This window comes from Notolepis coatsorum (genome assembly GCF_963971535.1).
Source record: "Notolepis coatsorum genome assembly, chromosome: 1".
NCBI lineage: Eukaryota > Metazoa > Chordata > Actinopteri > Aulopiformes > Paralepididae > Notolepis > Notolepis coatsorum.
In genome coordinates this window covers 303,628,610-303,648,186 of record NC_140165.1, presented here as the reverse complement: position 1 = coordinate 303,648,186, position 19,577 = coordinate 303,628,610, and the positions used below count along the sequence as shown (strand labels likewise).

Below are 19,577 nucleotides of genomic sequence, written 5' to 3'. Positions count from 1 at the left end.
CAAAACTTTAGACTGCATTTTATTATCAGTTTCAAAGCCATAAAGCAACATTGTGTGAAAAGCTTAGGGAACAAAGAAACAAACAACGTTTTACACATTTTCTTTGCATTGAAAATCTGCCATACTGAGGAACATCAAAAAAGAGGAAACATGATCAAGTTGTGTACAAATAACTAAGTACAAGCTAAATCTAGGAATCAAAACTTTCAAATTTGGGTAATTGATATTTACAGGAACCCAAAAGACCCCTCCCTCACAAGTTTCATCTAATAGAACAGATCTGAATTCCTTCCAACTGCCAAGAGACCCGAGTGTCCACGTCTCAGCTAGCGATGTGGACAGCAGAGCGCTGCCACGAGGTCGCCGGTGCCCTCGAGGACCAGATGGGTCGTAGCTAGAGGAACAGACGAGGGGAGGGGGCGCGTCGTGCCAGGAGGGCATCTCATTCGCTGTCGCTGCCGTCGCTGGAGTCAGACGCCTGCTCGCTGCCACTGCCGCTCTGGGCCCGGCCCTCGGAGCGCTCGCTGCCACTGCCGCTGCCCGCCGGGGAGCCGCTCCCGCTCCTCCTCCTCCTCCGCCTCCCCCTCGCCCGGGCGCCTCCTTCCTCCTCCACCTCGCTGCCGCTGCCCTCCTCCCCGCTGCTCTTGGCGTTCTTGGGCTCATTGTCATTGTCATTGTCGTCGCTGTCGTCGTCGTCGCTGCCGAAGATCTCCTCCTCGTCGCGCATCTCCCGGGTCCTATCCTCGCCGCTCTCGCTCCCGCTGCCGCTGGTCTTCCTCTTCCGCTTCGCTGCGCCTTCCTCGGTCGCTTCCGCTTCCTCTCCCTCTGCCTTCTTTGCCTTTGCCTTTCCCTTTCCCTTTGCCTTTCGCTCGCCGTCTTCGCCCTCCTTCTCCGACTCGCTGTCGGAGTTGTCGGCCTCGCTCTCGCTGCCCTTCTCCTTCTCGTCGCCTGGGAAAGGAAAAAAGGAGATTTTAAAATGTTATATAGGGACAAATGAAGGCTGTGGTCCATCAGGGCCAGAACCTCACGCCACAAGAACAGCTTCTACCCCTTTGCAGTGGGCCTCATCAACAAGAACAGCTTCCTCTGCAGTGGGCCTCATCAACAAGAACAGCTTCCTCTGCAGTGAGCCTCATCAACAAGAACAGCTTCCTCTGCAGTGAGCCTCATCAACAAGAACAGCTTCTACCCCTCTGCAGTGAGCCTCATCAACAAGAACAGCTTCCTCTGCAGTGAGCCTCATCAACAAGAACAGCTTCTACCCCTCTGCAGTGAGCCTCATCAACAAGAACAGCTTCTACCCCTCTGCAGTGAGCCTCATCAACAAGAACAGCTTCCTCTGCAGTGGGCCTCATCAACAAGAACAGCTTCCTCTGCAGTGAGCCTCATCAACAAGAACAGCTTCTACCCCTCTGCAGTGGGCCTCATCAACAAGTACAGCTTCCTCTGCAGTGGGCCTCATCAACAAGTACAGCTTCCTCTGCAGTGAGCCTCATCAACAAGAACAGCTTCCTCTGCAGTGAGCCTCATCAACAAGAACAGCTTCTACCCCTCTGCAGTGGGCCTCATCAACAAGAACAGCTTCCTCTGCAGTGAGCCTCATCAACAAGAACAGCTTCCTCTGCAGTGAGCCTCATCAACAAGAACAGCTTCTACCCCTCTGCAGTGAGCCTCATCAACAAGAACAGCTTCCTCTGCAGTGAGCCTCATCAACAAGAACAGCTTCTACCCCTCTGCAGTGAGCCTCATCAACAAGAACAGCTTCCTCTGCAGTGAGCCTCATCGACAAGAACAGCTTCTACCCCTCTGCATGGAGCCTCATCAACAAGAACAGCTTCTACCCTCTGCAGTGAGCCTCATCAACAAGACCAGCTTCTATCCCTCTGCAGTGAGCCTCATCAACAAGAACAGCTTCCTCTGCAGTGAGCCTCATCGACAAGAACAGCTTCTACCCCTCTGCATGGAGCCTCATCAACAAGAACAGCTTCCTCTGCAGTGAGCCTCATCAACAAGAACAGCTTCTACCCCTCTGCAGTGAGCCTCATCAACAAGAACAGCTTCCTCTGCAGTGAGCCTCATCAACAAGAACAGCTTCTACCCCTCTGCAGTGAGCCTCATCAACAAGGCTCAGAACCCCCACTGACGGTCTCTCATCTCCTCTCCCCATATACACTATACCAACACAAGTAGTGTTGTGTGTCTGTCACAATGTGTTACATTAACACACCCTTTCTAGACTATAATATATATATTTGCACATATACCGTACTCAAAACTGTGAGCATCTGAACATGACACTTTATTATTACTATTTTTATTCTAATTTAGTGTATATACCCTACTACAATCCTGCACAGCCCTGTCCTATATTATTCTATTCTATTTTTATTCTAATTTAGTTTATATATTCTAAATTAGAATACATTTGATTTTATTCTACTTTAATTGTCTGTTTAATGTTGATGCGAGTTCTAACAAATTCCTTGCATGTGCAAGCTTACTTGGCAATAAAAAAAACGTTCCGATTCTCGGGTGAACGTGTATTACCACTTTTGCTAAGTCGAGACAGAGCGCTAAACTTTAATTATCAACCGATAGCGAGTTCTGTTCCCATCCATTACTTTTGCTGAATGATATAGATATAGAACATTAATTTTGAATGGCTGCGCAAAAATAATTCTACAAGAAATTAAAAGATAAAAAAGAATATTCTCCATTAGAGACCTCCACCGTCCCTCGATGTAGGGATGTGTAGCAGAAATTGAGGTTTCTTTGCATTAATTATGCCACATATGGATCTTGGTATAAGTATTTGATCATCCAGGGAGTCCCTCAGATGAGAACCATATATGCCCCTTCAAAGATTAATGATGAATAATGTTTTCAGAAAACAAATTTATCTGGAGATGGTGAGTTGGAGTGTTGCATAATATTGTCCCGAATACAAGTCGAGTCTGATTATGAGACGACCCCACCCTTTTCAAGATGTCTTTTTAGATAAAAAGGTTTTAGGAAGATCAAAATCTTGTTTTTATAAAAGAAGTATAGCCTATCTGACCACTAGTAATAACACCACATTGAATAAAACAAGGTAAGTATATATTTACATATTTTACAAGAAATTGTATTGTTTACATAAAATAAAAATACAATTTAGTTATTATGAATCCAAATTATTTTACGAAATTAAACTGTAGCCTACTGGTAGGCCTTTTTATATGTATATCTATATTATATAATGTATATCTCAAAGTGAAAAACAGAACCATAGGTTATATTTAAATGTATCACCATTATCTTACATTTAAATTATAAGTCCCGAGTCCTGACTCTGGTTACAGGGTTCCCACAGACATTGCAAAATGAAATTCAAGGACTTGCAAGTACTTTTCCAAGCACTATTTTTCATTTTAAAAGGGCATCTAAAAGGATGCAATTCACTTTTAAATACTGTTTTTATAGAAAAAAAAATGGGATCCAATATTTATGGTTTAAAACCAATTTCAGACAATTAGTTACTTTAAATAAAAAAAATACATTTCTTGATTCAGAACAATTTTATCATGGATGAAAACTTTCAATGCGAATGATTGATTTGAATTTCAAGGACCTTTTAAGCATCTTGTAATACATTTTTTGCCGTTTTCTAGGAATTCCAGACCTCGACTTAAAAAAGAATATATATATATATCAAGCCCTTTAAGCACTTCAAGGACCTTGTGCGAACCCTGTGGTTAACTTGGTCTACTTTCAAACCGCTTAATCCTAATGATGAGCTAGAGATCATCCGACATCAACATCACTTTTGAAGGTTAAGTGCGGAGCCAGTGTGATATATGAATCTTGAGACTGCAAGGAATCCATTGATACCAAATTCGTCATACTAGCTTACCAGGAAAGGGGCCAAAAGCATCGCTCCAAAATCACTCTGTGACGCCTCCAAACCTCCAGAGTGCCAATAGAGTCTTATAAAAGTCTTATATTCAGGACATTACAGTAGTTAAAAGCTCCAATCTTTGATTGCTTGAGCTTAAAATGGCACCACACTACAGGATGTTGTGACACCTGTCTGCCAGGCAAGGTATTGCATAATTCAGTCGATATACTCTGTAGTCGAGGAAAAACAACAAAAACAAAACTATTTTTGTTGCCATTAACACAGATAGTTAGCTTCATTCACCCAAGTTTAGTATATTCACTTCGCTGGCATATAGCTTCACTGTAAGGAAGAAAAACTCCAGCCCTCAATATGTACAATAACTTACAAAGAGGTGGTGGAAAGGTATAAAGGTCACGGTTTTCCCACAAATTACAGACTGGGGCTTAAAAAAGACAGTAGAAGTTGTGTACTTTCAGGTGATCCGTCACATTCATATTGAAAGTGTACATTTACCCTTTTAAATGTTGCGATCCAAATACAATAAAGCTCATTACCACAGTGGAATGGGATCTTTTCAGCACCTCGAACAGCGGATTCACCTCTTGGGTCCAGTAAACACATGGACCCTTTCTTTCCTCAGCTTTCCCCACTGCCCACTTTCTTTGACCTAGATGTTCATTGGTTAGTGCCAGTCTAAACTCTCTCCGTTTCACTCTGATCACTCCACACTAGAGGAGTGCTTCGAGATTAGAGTTCTAAATATCAAAAATAAAATAAAAACTACACGCCGCTTGCTCATATTCAGTTAATTATATTGTTTACACTGCTTAATAAAAAATAAAAGAAACTTTACTATAATTGTATTACCGGTACCTATATTTAGGTATTCTATTATTACCGTACCTATGCCCATACCTGTTCCTCCCCTCCCCTCTCCCCCATGCTGCCATGATGCCCGAATTCCCCCAAGGGGATCAATAAAGGAATATCTCATCTCATCATCCCAACTGTATCCAAATCGTGCCAAGAATGAGTCAACCTCACCCGGCCACCAAGACCTGGTCGAAAATAGTGGTTGTGGAGTGTGTCCCTAGCTCTAGCCGAGCGCTCCGGTGAACCACGGAGGTCCAAACTAATGACGAAGGATGGGATGCAGAGGAGGAGGAGGAGTACAGAGGAGAGGGGAGCAGCCAACTGACCGGAGTCCTGCAGGTCTTTGAGATCCTCCTCTTCGTCCTCTGGCTCGTGGTTCTCCAGCTGGGCCTTACGCGCATCCTGCAGAGAGAGGTGAAGAAGAGACGCCGTTATGACACTACTGCCGTCTTTGGGGCATGATCCAAGCTTATATTGTAATGAACATCTATCCACACCCCGTCTATACATACCGATACTATATCTGTACATATCTGCTACCCTTACTAGTTACGCTGCTGGCCACCAGTATGACTACTACCTAGGGATGGGTTAAAGGTACTTACCGAAACACGTCGGTACTACCCAGTATCGATTCATCAATTTTTTTTTTAACTTTTTTTCTTTTCATGTCAACGTTCACACGCACAATATACGCTTACCTAGGATTTGACTTGATTCAACAACAAAGCAGTCGGGGCAATGGCAAGCCGAAAACGGTCGAAAATGTGGTTATTTGAAGTTTGGATTTTTTTTTTTTTTTTTTTTTACAACTGAGGTAGGTAGATTACATTTTTAGAGACTAAAGTACAGAAAAAAGGTACCGTTAGGTACCGGTATCGATTCAAATGTGAACGGTACTCATCCCTACTACTTTATACCTGTATCACTGTACATAGTTTCAAGTTTCAAGTTTCTTTAATAGTTGTCATACAGAAGTACAGAATACTTTTGTACAAAATGCTTCTTACTGTTGCGCTCCAGAGACTGTGCATGACAAGATAAGTATGAAATAAAAACATAGTAAAAATTAGAAGTAAAAAAAGAGGTCACAGTGTTCAGTTTAGACATATGTACAATGTTCGTAGACGTAGTTACCATACAATATACAATACTGTGCAGTGTACTAATATACAATACTATATAGTGCAAGGCATAAATGGACGAGGTGCAGTTTAGGTACAATTCACAGTAGGTGTACGAGTTGTAGTGCAAATCCTTTATCAATAAATATAAAGTGTAAGTGTGTTTGTGTGATCTAAAATGTGGAGAGTGGGTGCTGCAGTGTGTTGTTTGTTTGAGTGAGTGTGTGCGTGTGGGTGTGTGTGCTGTGTGCATTTGATGGTTGTTGCATAGTGATTATTGTTCGTTTAGCGATTATTGTTCGTTTAGCAGCCTGATGGCCTGGGGATAGAAGCTCCTTCTGAGTCTTTCTGTGCTCGCCATAAGACTCCGGTATCGCTTGCCTGACGGCAGCAGTTCAAAGAGGCAGTTGTTCGGGTGGCTCGAGTCCTTAATAATTCTCTTAGCCTTCCCCTTGCACCGCTTGTTGTAAATGTTCTGGAGGGTGGGAAGCCCCCCTCTAATTGTGCGTTCGGCTGAACGTGTCACTCTTTGTAGTCTGCTACGGTCTTGTGCAGTGCTATTCCCAAACCAGGAGGTGATGTTGCCGGTCAGGATGCTCTCTATTGTACATGAGTAGAAGTTCCTAAGGATCTTCTGACTGACTTGGAACTTCCTTAGGCGCCTGAGGAAGTAGAGGCGTTGTCGTGCCTTCTTCACAACACTGTCAATGTGTGTGGTCCATGTCAAGTCCTCGGATATGTGGGCTCCGAGGTACTTGAAACTGTTCATACCGGTATTAATACTACAACTCTGTACATGCATCCGATTAGCACTACACTCAGTAGTACTAATTTGTATAGTTTGTTTGTACCCAGTTGTTGTATATTACTAGTGCACTTTACTGTTACATTTGCACACTGGTTGGATGGCAAACTTCCTTTCGTTGTACTCTACTTGTGCTGAATAATGACAATAAATTTTAATCACTTATCACCTCCCGCTCCCTCCATAAACTGCAAATGGTCCAAAATTCAGCCGCCCGCCTCCTCACTAACACCCGGTCCCGCGAACACATCACTCCTGTCCTCCACTCCCTCCACTGGCTCCCGATCAAACACCGCATTAACTTTAAAACACTACTCCTCACCTTCAAAGCCCTCCACAGCATGGCCCCCCCCTACCTGACTGATCTCCTTCTCCCCTACCGCCCCACCCGTTCCCTCCGGTCCTCCTCCACTGCCTCCCTCACGGTCCCGACATCCAAGCTTAAAAACTTCGGAGATCGGGCCTTCTCTCGCACTGCACCCCGACTCTGGAACTCCCTCCCCCAGTCCATCAGAGACTCCCCTACACTCTCCACCTTCAAAGCTTGCCTCAAAACCCACCTGTTCTCCCTTGCCTTCAACCCCCCCCCACCCCTAAACCCCCCCCTCCCCTCCAACCTGATTGATATGTCTCCAGTCTTTTTTTTTTTTTGTGCCATCAGGCTGTCTCCCCCGTTCCCCCCATGGTCTCATGTTCCTTTTGTTTTTGTTTCTTTGTTGTTTTGTTTTTGTTTCTTTGCTTTCGTTTCTTTGTTTGTACCCCTGCTCCCGACTACTGTCAGCGACTTCGGGTTATTGAGAAGCGCTATATAAATTAAATTAATTATTATTATTATTATTAATCTAACCTAACACAACTGTCCCTCAAACTATAATTGTTACTTTACTCATTTGATTCATTGACCTATAATTATCTCAAACACAACAAACGTACAAATCACAGTAAAAGACTAAATGTAAAACATTTGAGTCCATAGAAAAACAAACAAGGATGAGTTTGAGAAGCAAACCCTTTCTTACAATATCATAACATTTAAAATAATACTCTACTACTACTCTTACTACAAACACAATCTCAAAACATGGTTAAGAAATAACTACACATGTGTGAACACAACAGCCCTTCAGAACCCTAACCCCGTCTGCTTGCCCTGGCCACATGTACATGTATGATCGTGTGTACCTAATATGTCGTATTATTGTTTGTACATTGTCTGTACATGTCTGCTGTACATATTTTGCATGATGTGTTTTTAACCTGTTCTTAATTAACTGTAACACCAGGCCCAGGGACAACAGTTGAACATGAGCTTTGGCCAACACTGTCTCACACATTTACATTTATATTCATTAATGCGTGATGTCCCTGTTCAAATAAAGTTTAAACTGAAACCTAAAAAGAGAGACAAAATAATCCGAATAGTTGATTAAATAAACAAATCTATGAAATAAAAAATATTCCGGGCAGTATTTGTGAACATGCACCGCTCTCTTCTAAGCGGGAAACCAGAGAGAATTAAGTCAACAGTGACCAATTCATTGGCTAAGGAGCAGCCCCAGATTTGACATCCCTTTCCAATATCTAGCTTAGGAGAAAGCGGTGGACGTTCAGACTGTCCTGGGGGCACAGTAATAAAGCGTGTGTGAAATCCTATTATCCTCAATTCTCCTTTCAGTGCCCATTAGATGACTCATCTGGAAAAAATCCCCCAAACAAATCGCTGCTATTGTGTGGCGTGCGCGAGCAGCATCCCGACTCCATGTACAGGTAGTCGAAAGGCTCTAAGAAGAGAGCCTTGCCCTTAGCTACTAAGAACCTCTCCTTGTCATAAGAAATCACAGTGAATGCTAACCAACAAGCCAGTAGGTCCGTTTACATATTGCACAACCCTCATGTATCACGAGTCAGGTAGTCAAAGGCTGAAGAGAGCCTTAGCTACCAAGAACCTGTCCTTGTCCTAAAAAGGTCACAGTGAATGCTAACCAACAAGCCAGTAGGTCTGTTTACATATTGCACAACCCTCATGTATCACGAGTCGACGAAAATAAACCGGTGATGGAATTGAAAAAACGCCTCCTCTACACTCATTGAGACTAGTTGACTTACTTGATTAAGAGAGGAGCAGTCCTAGTGTTTAAACAAAAACAACAAACAATACAAACAAAAAAAAAGGGTCTAAAGTAAGCGGTGGACTTACCTGGGCTTCAAGCTCCTTCTCATTCATATCTCTGTGCTTACAGACCAACACAGCGTTGGTGGTAGACTGTGCTCCAGCCTTGGCTCTCCTCTTGCTCAGACGCACTCTGCAATGGAGAAGGAGAGAAGCTGAGCACAAGGCCAAACGGAGAAACCCAACATACATATCCTCGATATATCGGCTCCCAATACCAATTTAAAATAGACTCTCCCGGTCTTCGAAATGTGGTATGGCTGTGGTATAACACTGCCGGAGAACTAACGGTGGCAGAACTCGAGAACTACTAGGAATGTCTGACCACCACTAAGTGTGTCCAACTCTTACCACCTAAACTGCACGGATTACAACGTATAGCGCGTGGCGTATATCATTCCAGTTAGGGTACCCACTACCTTGTGTATACCGCACCTGTGTATACTGTATACTTTACTTACTCATAGTATATACCGGTATTCTGATTTATTTATTGCAACGTATAATATAGGGCACCGTTTACTTGCTCATATTCTTTTTTTTTTTTATCCACTTTTTCTCCCATTTTCTATATTTTTCTCCCATCCCAATTTCGTAACATCCACTTCAACCCTCCCCTGTCACGAACGCTGTTTCTTGCCTCCCACAAGCCGGCTGCAATGTGGACTAAGTCATACATAGCACAAGTCCCCTCCGGTACTTGAGGTAACAGCAGTCGCATCTTTTCAACTGCGCAGCTCGATCTCTCAGTGGCGAGGAGTAACGCGTGGGAGGCTCACGCTGCCCCCGACACTTCCTGATTCTACTGCGCAGGCGCACCAACCGACCTGTAGGAGTCGCTGTCCACAACGCCCGATCCCCACCCATCAGTTTCCCACCCCCTAATACGGCCAATGTGTATTAGTACGGACAACCAGCTAAACTGAAAGCCAATGTGGAGCGCTGGGCTCGAACAGGCAAGCCCAGCGTCTCCATATTCCGTGGCGAGCGCCTTGCCCACTACGCCACGTAGCCGCCCTACTTGCTCATATTCTTATATTTAGAGTCAATTATATTGTTTACACTGCTTATTTTTTGTCTTTACTATAGTTGATTGCCTGTATTTATGTCTTCTACCATTATCATGCCCATACCTCTACCCCCCCTCCCCCCCCGGCCCCAATGCTGCTATGACGCCGGAATTATATACCGGTAATAAAGGGATATCTTATCTTATATAAGAGTAAACAAATCCATTCACACTGCCTGATAAAGTTACCTGGTCTCCAACTCATTGTAGTAAACACCATCTCCATCCCTGAAGATGAAGAAGTAGTTTTCTTCGTAACCCTTGCTGGCTTTGTTCTTCACGTTCCAGTTGTACTCCCTGGCTATCTTGTAGTCGTACCTGTAACACATTAGAATATTCAGATATTTCAAGGGAAAATTACATTTTATGAGATTACCGAATTCTCAAATAAAATTTGACATTGCTCGATATTGGCTTTTTTACAGATACCGATATTGTCCAACTCTTAATTTCCGATACCGATATCAACCGATACCGATATATGCAGGCCCCTCCCCCCCCCCAAAACTGAATAATTTCAGGTAATTAAAATTACATATCTCTTGTCGTGTAATTAACACAACATTATGCATACTTTGACAATAAATAAAATAATAATTTGTTCTTACTTGCCTGGGTAAATAAAGGTTAAATAAATGTAAAAAAAAATATATATATATATATTATTCTTTTGAAAACAGATACCGATATTTTCCGATATCACATTTTTATGCCAATATCGGTAGGCCGATAATATCGGACATCCCTAGTTTAGTGTGTTTATTTAATCTTCAGAGAAAGGATACAATTGATGATAATGAGGCACATTAGAAATAGAATATTCAGATATTTCAAGGGAAAATTACATTTAGTGAGATTACCGAATTCTCAAATAAAATTTGACATTTCAGTAGAAAAAAAACCGTAAGATAAATATGGTCTATAACACAGAACCCCCGCTGCACTGGGACGGCCCTCTACTCACAGCTCGTCCGGCATGTAGTCCAGCTCCTCGTCCACGTCCCTCTTGCGCTTGCGAAGCGTCTCCTCGTGGGGCAGGAAGTAGGCCACAAACTGGTTTCCTTCCTCGTCCATCATACCTCTGTACGGCACAAGAATAAAGAGACGGTGTCAATAAAACGTTCACGTTTAACAAGAACCACACATCTATTTTATTATCTATTCTAATTTTATTATTTGTATTTTTGCACAATCAAGGCGGGCATGGCTACCCTTCATTTCACTACATGTCCCCGTGTATGTATGTATGTGACAAATAAATCTCTTGACTCTTGAATCTAAGGTGTCGTCCTCGGCGAGCCGCTGCTAGTCACCTGATCATGGCCTGAGACATCATGTCTACTCCCGCGGTCGCAGTCTGGTCTTTAGGCGCGGGGTCGGAGTCGAAGATGACCTGAGCGCACGGGTTGATCCACATCTAGAGAGAGCAGGCGGAACACAATGAACACAGCGGTTAATAAACCCAGATGATCACACAAGACAAAGCAATTAATGAAGAAGAAGAAAAAGAAAAAGAAAAAAGGACACATCCTGGAAAGATTTTAAACCAAGAAATTGAATGAGATTCAGGAAAGGATAAAACTGAGGTTATGAGTAGTGGCCGACCGATATGGGTTTTTCAATGGCCGATACCGATGCGGATATTTGGAGAGCATGGTGGCCGATAGCCCATATAACAAGTTTTTTTATAATGATAAAACAATTTAATAATAGCAAATGAGAACTTAAGCTCACCTTTATTTATTCTCAAAAAGACTATTGAGGTCACCCTCATCTTCAATGTCGTCAAGACTTTACAGACATTTCAATGCACACATTTCTACAATAATAAATATAACTATAATGTTAGCTATATAAAAGGTAGCTAAGATGATGGATAAGAGCTAACATTAGCCTAAATAAACATGGAGTTAGCTTAAATGTAGCCTAAAAGAATATTGCTAACCTTATACAATATTGCAGTATTTTGCATGACCCTTTCCGGGTCAAATAGCATGAGCTAGCTATCCTTAAAATGTTGCCTGCTAGAGTCCGCGATAGAAGGTAATGTCGACAGGCTCACAATGGAAATGTGATACTGGCCGATACGGATATTTTAAAAACATCCAATAATGGCAAACAAATATACCAAGAAAACCGAAAAAACCAACCAAGAGAGACTAAAAGTGGACTGTTGTTCAGGCCAGGAGGACGGCTCACCTTGAAGTCAGGGAACACAGGCATAACCTCCACAGGAGTGACTCTGGGTTTACTGTAGTGCTGGGAAACCTGCAGAGAAAGACCATGGTTACATTTTCAGCCCGTCAGGTGTGAATAAACAAGGACACACACTGTACTGTATAGTTAGTATAGTATAGTTATATATAGTATAACTGTATATTGTATAGTAGTGTATATAGACTCATTACCTTTCATTCGTAAGCTTAGCGTTGTATTGTATTTTATCTTAGTACTTTTTATCATGTCTATTTTATTATCTATTCTATTTTATTGTATTATTATTTTTAAAAAATGTGCACAATCAAGGCGGGCCACCGTCATTTCACTACATGTCTTGTGTATGTATCGGACGCATAAATCTCTTGAATCTTGAATCTACTGCCTGTAAGCCACCACACGGAGCGGAGTGGCTAACCGTGAGAGTTGATGAGTGGGTGAGTGAGTGAATGAATGACAAGAGTTACTGACATTGCCTGTCAAGAGGAACTCGGAGCAAATGTATACTACTAACACAACCTATAAACTATGTAGGCTATGGCGGTAGTTCTCAGCCTCTTTTGCCTATGATCCATAAATATTGTTATTGCCTATTAGCAATTCCCCAACACAGGCACATACAAACAAAAGTGTGAAATTCTTTCCTTTTCAGGTAACTTTCCCTGATTAATTATGAGAGGATGCCTATAGGCTGTGAATAATCATTTATAAGGGAAGGAGGGGGCACTCTTAATTGGAATACAGAAATTGGTCAGTATTGCAGCAAGCTCACTCACCGATTTCTGTGCATCCTCAAATGTCTTCTCAATAGCAGAGATCTGACTATCTCTATCCTTGTAGATCTCTTCCTCTGTGAACTGCTGTTTGACAGACACACCGATCCTGACGGCAGAGGACATTGAAATTAGAGAGTGGGACACACACGCATGACACATAACAGCAGGTGATGGGCCCTTTTCACAGCAGACATTTTGACTCGTCATAGATGGACAAAGACAGGCGTAACCATAGATATAGAAGCCATTAAGACGTCGGGTAATAGGGACAATTCTTTGTAACAAAAGATAAATAGGCTGTTTATGTAATATGTTTATCTTTACATCTCCCTCTGACGTGTTGTCCATCTTTTTTTCCCTTTGTTCAATATTGTTTTTCTCCATATAAAATGAAAATTGTTATGTAAATATTGTCAATGAAAAGAAATAGATGGAGAATAATGATTATATAGCTCATTATTCTATATGGTTACAACTGTGTTTACCCATCTACAATGAGTCAAAATATCTCCTGTGATGAGGGCATACCGCAAAGCATAAAGGCTACAAGCGAGGTCCGACTGATTGATAAACTTACTTGACTTCCACTTTCTCATTGGAGACGCCATATCTGTTGAACTCTGTAGAAATGTACTCAGTCTTTCTCATCCATGGGACCACCTTGGCGTGCTGCTGAGACCTTTGGTGGGAGGGGAGAGAGGATCAGGAGGGTCAGAACAGAGCATTCTAAATGATTGGTATTCTTAACCACATAACGTGCACCGGGACGTATATGTGACCAGGCCTGGATAATAGGGTCATATCGAGCAAACTTCAAATTTCTTACATTATATCAAAGTACAAGTTCCTACCTACAAAATAACAGCGCACATGGAGCGATCTATCCTCTCTCTCTCTCCACCTGCATTTTACACACAATCGCGAGGAGCCGCTCACACAGCGCACACGCAGTCGCGCACGGAGCGATCTATCCTCTCTCTCTCTCGCTCGTTCTCTCTCTCGCATGTATCATGCTGTGTGGGTGACTGTCACTGAAAGCGCTTATGGGCGGAGCCCAGTCCAAAACAGCTTGAAATCTTGAAGGGGGAAAATGCTGCTTTAGAGTACTTGATTAGAAATACGAAACAATGAATAAAAAAAATAAAATAAAAACTTACAGATGTGTTCCATAGACTCACAGGAATTGTTTTAAATTGCCCAAATAGTGAAAGGAATAGCAAAACATGGGACATTTAACACCTCAGAGTCTGAGGGCAGCCATTCTGGCATTGGTTATTCTGATGAGAGTATTCTGCCAATGAGAGAGAGCTAGTCAAGATAGTAATCAAGATTTAAGATTTTATTATAATTCGAGTACAAAAGAGGTAAAAGCAAATACTATAAAAAATATATTATACACAACAAAATGCTAAAATTTGGTAAAAAAATAGCTCAGATAAATCATACCTCAAGAGTATAAAAAAAGAAGAAAAAAAAACTATAAAAAATAATGGGGGGTGCAAATAAGGGAACTAGTTGAAAGTTGACGAGCGAAAACGGGAAGTGAATCCGACTTCAGAACACACAGCGGTGGATGAGGAAATGGATTTTGGAACGTTTTTTTTTTGCTTCGGTTTTACTCTGTCATCTCTCAAAGACCCATTTCTGAACGGATTTTTATAAAATTTGGACCTGTACTACATCAGGCTATGGAACTGCTGTGTTTTCCAGCTTATACCTCTATGATGAAATATTGGAATATGGAATCTTGCAACCACTACAGAAAAATGTGAGTACACAAGTTCAACTCAAGTTCAGACCTCCATTGTTACTCCATTTCATTAACACTAAAAGTGATTTTCCTTTTTTGCATTAGTAACTTCATAATGTTATCTTTCAAAAGAGACCAGGCTTGTGCATGTGCTATAAGTATTAAAAAAAAAGTATGCAGTCCTCAAGTTCAAGTAAAAGAAATTCCACTTTTCTGGGTGCCTGTTAAGAGGTTAAGTTAAGATACTGGTTCAGTGTCGTCAAGATCATAGTACTCACCTCTTAGAACTGGCCGGTGCCTGGATGTCCTCTTCCAACAGCTTCTCATCCGCCGGATCCAACAGAACTGAAATAATGAAAGAAAGAAGGAAAAAGGAAAGGAATCAATTAACGGCCGTAGTCTCGGGTTGGGGAAGATGATAAAAGTAAGAATGGCGAGCGCCCAGAGGCCCAGACTTACTGCTGGGGTCTATTTTGTAGGTGTCTGGGTTGATCAGGTCAATGGTGACGCCTAGGTCTGGCTCGGTCAGAAGCTCGTGCTTGTGCTGCTTCTCTAAAGAGGTGGCTTTATACTGCACAAACCTGTCGAGAAACACACGCACAAATGCCGAGCCAATGTCCAGAGTCCGTCCGCCCACAAGTCTAGTCTGATAATTGCAGTGAATATGGGAGAGAGTGGTTAAGTAATGAGGACATTATTACCTGTGCTGGTCAAATGGATATGTGATGAATTTGGGATCGAAGGGGATGTCGGGCAGGCTGTTGCAGTATTTCACCCGACAGACCACTCCCGATCTGTCATAGGAACAAATACATAGAACGCAAAGCTCCCATTAGTAGGGATGGGCATCGATTTTCAAATAGTTGTTAAAAAGAAATCCATTCGCTTTTGTGAATATATTTTCCCTTGTTTTTATCGGCAACTCACAAGCTGTCAAGGCAGATGTTGAACAGATGTGGAACAGTTAACACAGGTGTATTAGCTGGCAATAACAAGGTTAAGTGACACCACTTAAGACAGCTTATCTCGCATAGAAGAGTGATCGGTTAAAGGCTGCATCCGTTGTATAATTTCCTAGTGGAGAAAAACAGACTTCACGAAGCCAAAGCTAACTTAACTAAATGTCCTTGCTCCGACTTGGCTGGTTGCTACAGTATCGATCTACCAAGAAAGACACAGATCTCACAGTAGCTATACTTGACTTACAGAAAGAAGAAAGAACACACAAAGATGTTACTGTTCTCAATCGACTTGATTTATAGAGAACTGTTGGCCATTTCTTCCACTTTGCAGGATAGAATAGATCTTTATTTGTCATTGTTGGTACAACGAAATTTGTTAGGAACATCACCACTGGCATACAACATAAGATATAACATGTGCAAAATAATAATGGATTCCACTAACTCGAAGAATTAACAATTATTTGTAATAATGTGTGCATGGTGAGAACAACAACATTTCATTTACCTCTCCGGGACCGTTCTGTGAGAGGAGCTCCGGCTGTAAGAGAGGAAAAAAAGCTTTATGTCACACTTGTCATCACCAGTTTTAATTCTCAGACATGTTGAGTCGGTCAGCGAGTAGTACTGTCCTGTTGTGTTCTACCAACTGTCCAGTCCTGTATGTTGCCCATCTCATGTGTTATCATGTTTGCCTAAGATTCCGGACTGTTGTTGACATTGACAGTTTGAAAGTAGAACCAGTATCTTGACTCCTCCGTCTATTCCCCATGTATTTGCCACTTGTTATCTACAACTCCCAGTCATTAGTAATGTTGCAATAATTAAATAAAGATAAAGAGATTATCACTGACGAATGACGATGCATTTAATGTGTCTGCAAGCACAGTCGTTAATACAATTTGAGCAAGTGGCGACACACTGCTGGGCAAAATTCTTAGGCAACATGATAAGGGCAACGTGCTTGCTAAGGAATTAAATGAGACATGGTGGTAAATAAAAAATCAGTGTATGTATCCGGAGTCGGACTATAACGTTACACAAGTCACTAAAGTTTAAAGTTTTGTTTTTATTGGTCGCATAGTATATTGATTGATTGAAAACTTTATTAACAGATTGCAGAATGGGTACAATACAGTACAGCTCAATACATACAATTGTTAAGGGGATGCAGACCAGAGAAAGACTTTCGTCTTGTTTACATCAGGGTCCCCCAATTTCAATTAATCATAATGACATACACGACATACAGATACAGTACTGCTACATCTATACATTTATGACATACCAGATTTACAAATACAGTACCGTTTGTGATCCAAAAAGAGTCAAAATTAATATAATGTACATTACAGTGAAATGCTTGGTTCTGTATGAGATTGTGCTTCATACAGTAAAAAGTTAAAACAATAAAGGCCAAACACTATACAAAATGCAAGAATGAGGTAGGGATGTCGTGCAAATAAATAGATTGTAATAAATAGATACAAATATGGTCTAGTGGTGAAAGTGTCTAAAGTGAATGTTAATAATAAGGTAAAAGAGTCACTGTGGACGTTGTAACCAACAACCAGAGTTCTAATGGAGGGCCAACAACACAACAGGAATAGTAAATACAAGATTTAGACCAACGTTTAACGTTACATCTATGAAACTGTGGTCGTCTCGAACTAACAACATGTAACGTTATGGTTAAGCAGCGTTAGCCACATTGCTAATTGGACATGCGGCAGGCAATAATAACATTGTTAGGACATGTTGATTACTTGCTCCACAGCCAAATAGACAAAGCTATGTCATTGATTAGTGATCGGCCGTGTTGTAGGGTCATGTTGGTCGTCTTAACTACCGTTAACTTGAGCACATTGTCAACAACTCGGTGGATGTTTGGTCTGATTCTTCTGAACGTTACCTGTGGCCGTCCTCCCGTTGTGATTGTGTCTGGATAGTTGGAGCCATGTTCTTCACGAAACGCTCCCAACTGGCAGCACGGTTACTTTGAAAAACAAACAAACTACGACACAAATCGACCCTCGATGAAAGTCGCGACCTAAATAACACCAGAAAATTAATAAAATGTGGGACTTTCCTCACAATCCGCTCTCTGTCGTTTGTCGTCGATTTCTGCAGTTTACCTCTCCTCCCGTCTTGTTCCTGAAGGACCCCGGGGGCGGCGGGCTCCACTTGATTTGTGTGGCTCATAGAAGTGCCTGATTGTAATTTAATATTTAGCGCCCCCTATTGTTCTGGCATATGAAGTGGGGGGAAAGCGATGCATTTGTTTTGACCAATTATTAATGTTGTTGTTTGTTATTATTATTAGTATTACTTTGATTATTATTGTTATTGTTATTATCTTTTGTTTTCAGAGGAAAAACATTAATTGATTAATGTACACTGTAGTGCACATCAGGACTTACTTACTGTAGCCTATGTTTGTTTCATATTGATTGAGTAGACAGCTCTATGTCAGAGTGTGAGAGACAGAGGAACACTGGTCTACTTTGACCGGTATTTCACCATCAGTCTTCTGGATGCTCTTCAGAAAAGGGCCTGCCTGCTACTGGGACAATTCAATTTGACGTTCTCTTTTCTTCTTTGTCACACACCCTTTTGGCCAGTGAAAAGACTGAATGTGGATGCAATTTTCATAATTCCAAAAGATTCCTATGCAAGATTCTCATTGTTTTACGATCAATGAAGTCCGGTTGTGCACTACAGTGCAGATTCTGTAAAATAAATAGTAAAAAATTCAAATGTGTTCTTTAGCACAAAAACACTTAATTTATCCCCAAAAAATACAAGTGACAACACTTTCCCCCCTGGGTCTCAGGAGGATATTGTAAACTATAGATGAGACTAACCAGCTGAGATAAAGGGTCTGACCCATTAGCAGGTGCTGGTTAACTGCAACCGACTCATCCATAGTTTACATAATAATTATTATTAGCTAGTTAGTAAAGTTAAAGTTAAAGAAAAAACTAGTGTGTAGGTTGAAGGCGATCAAACCGGGCAGAGAATGTAAAGTCATTCTTCAATCCAAAGTGTTTTTCTTCATGAAAGGAAAGTAGTATACATTCCAAATTACAGACTGCTTTCCACAACTTCTTCTGTATCTGTGTACCACATTTTAATGATATTTTATTATTATAAGTGTTCTTGAATGAAAGGAAAGGCAGGAGATTATCCTAACCACACAGGTGTTCTTTAGCCTCAAAACATACTATATAAATAGGGCTACATTTTAACAGTGGATTATGAAGTACCCCTTAAAAGGACACTTTAAGAAAATAAGTGATTATTGCATAGTATAGTTAGTAACAGCAAGTATAGCATAGGGACAGAAGTAAAACGGTATATTGTAGAGGAGTGTACATATGACCCATGCAGTGCCTTTAAGTGATTTATTAACATGTCTATTTTATCATGTCTATTCTACTTATTTTTATTACTATTTACCATTATTACCATTGTATTCTTGCACAATCATAGCGGGCATGGCCAACCGCATTTCACTGTATGCCCTGGTATGTATGTGATGAATAAACTCTTGAATCTCCCCTATACCCACTGAAATCCAACCCACACGTCAACAGCGCAATGTAATGCACTTTAATGTAACGGTGACATTAGAGATTCTACCTTTAAGTGACATGAAATGTAATTTCCTCCTTGTGTAGCCAGTGTGGGCTGACAGTGGCTCGGGAGGTAGAGCAGTCGTCTGGCAATCCGGAGGTTCCCGGTTCGATTCCCGCTCCTCCCGGGCAGCGTGACGATGTGTCCTTGAGCAAGACACTTAATCCCTAATTGCTCCAGATGAGCAGGTTGGCACATTGCATGGTTGCCTCCGCCGTCAGTGTGCGAATGTGTGAGTGAATGGGTAAAATGAGAGTACCAAATTGTAAAGCGCTTTGGATCAAAGCGCTATATAAAAAAGCAGCCATTTACCAT

General features: G+C 41.5%; 1 protein-coding gene across 1 annotated transcript; it reads right to left on the bottom strand.

Moving 5' to 3' along the window:
• Positions 1 to 20: 20 nt before the first annotated feature.
• Positions 21 to 17,760, bottom strand: paf1 (PAF1 homolog, Paf1/RNA polymerase II complex component). Its single transcript, XM_084319304.1, has 14 exons — positions 17,539 to 17,760; positions 16,135 to 16,167; positions 15,366 to 15,458; positions 15,124 to 15,245; positions 14,943 to 15,009; positions 13,492 to 13,593; positions 12,915 to 13,020; positions 12,121 to 12,189; positions 11,235 to 11,338; positions 10,886 to 11,002; positions 10,111 to 10,239; positions 8,880 to 8,985; positions 5,080 to 5,155; positions 21 to 948 (listed from the first exon to the last, which is right to left on the bottom strand). Exons 1-14 carry the CDS (start codon positions 17,583 to 17,585, stop codon positions 443 to 445), a joined length of 1,677 nt encoding a protein of 558 aa, XP_084175430.1. The 5' UTR covers positions 17,586 to 17,760; the 3' UTR covers positions 21 to 442.
• Positions 17,761 to 19,577: the final 1,817 nt, after the last annotated feature.

Excerpts from the sequence above, each read along its gene's own strand:
- paf1 (XM_084319304.1), bottom strand. The coding sequence starts at position 17,585 with ATGGCTCCAACTATCCAGACACAATCACAACGGGAGGACGGCCACAG. Across the intron at positions 15,246-15,365 it reads TATCCATTTGACCAGCACAG|GTTTGTGCAGTATAAAGCCA; the intron begins GTAATAATGTCC and ends GTTTCTCGACAG. Across the intron at positions 12,190-12,914 it reads TTGAGGATGCACAGAAATCG|GTTTCCCAGCACTACAGTAA; the intron begins GTGAGTGAGCTT and ends CTTTCTCTGCAG.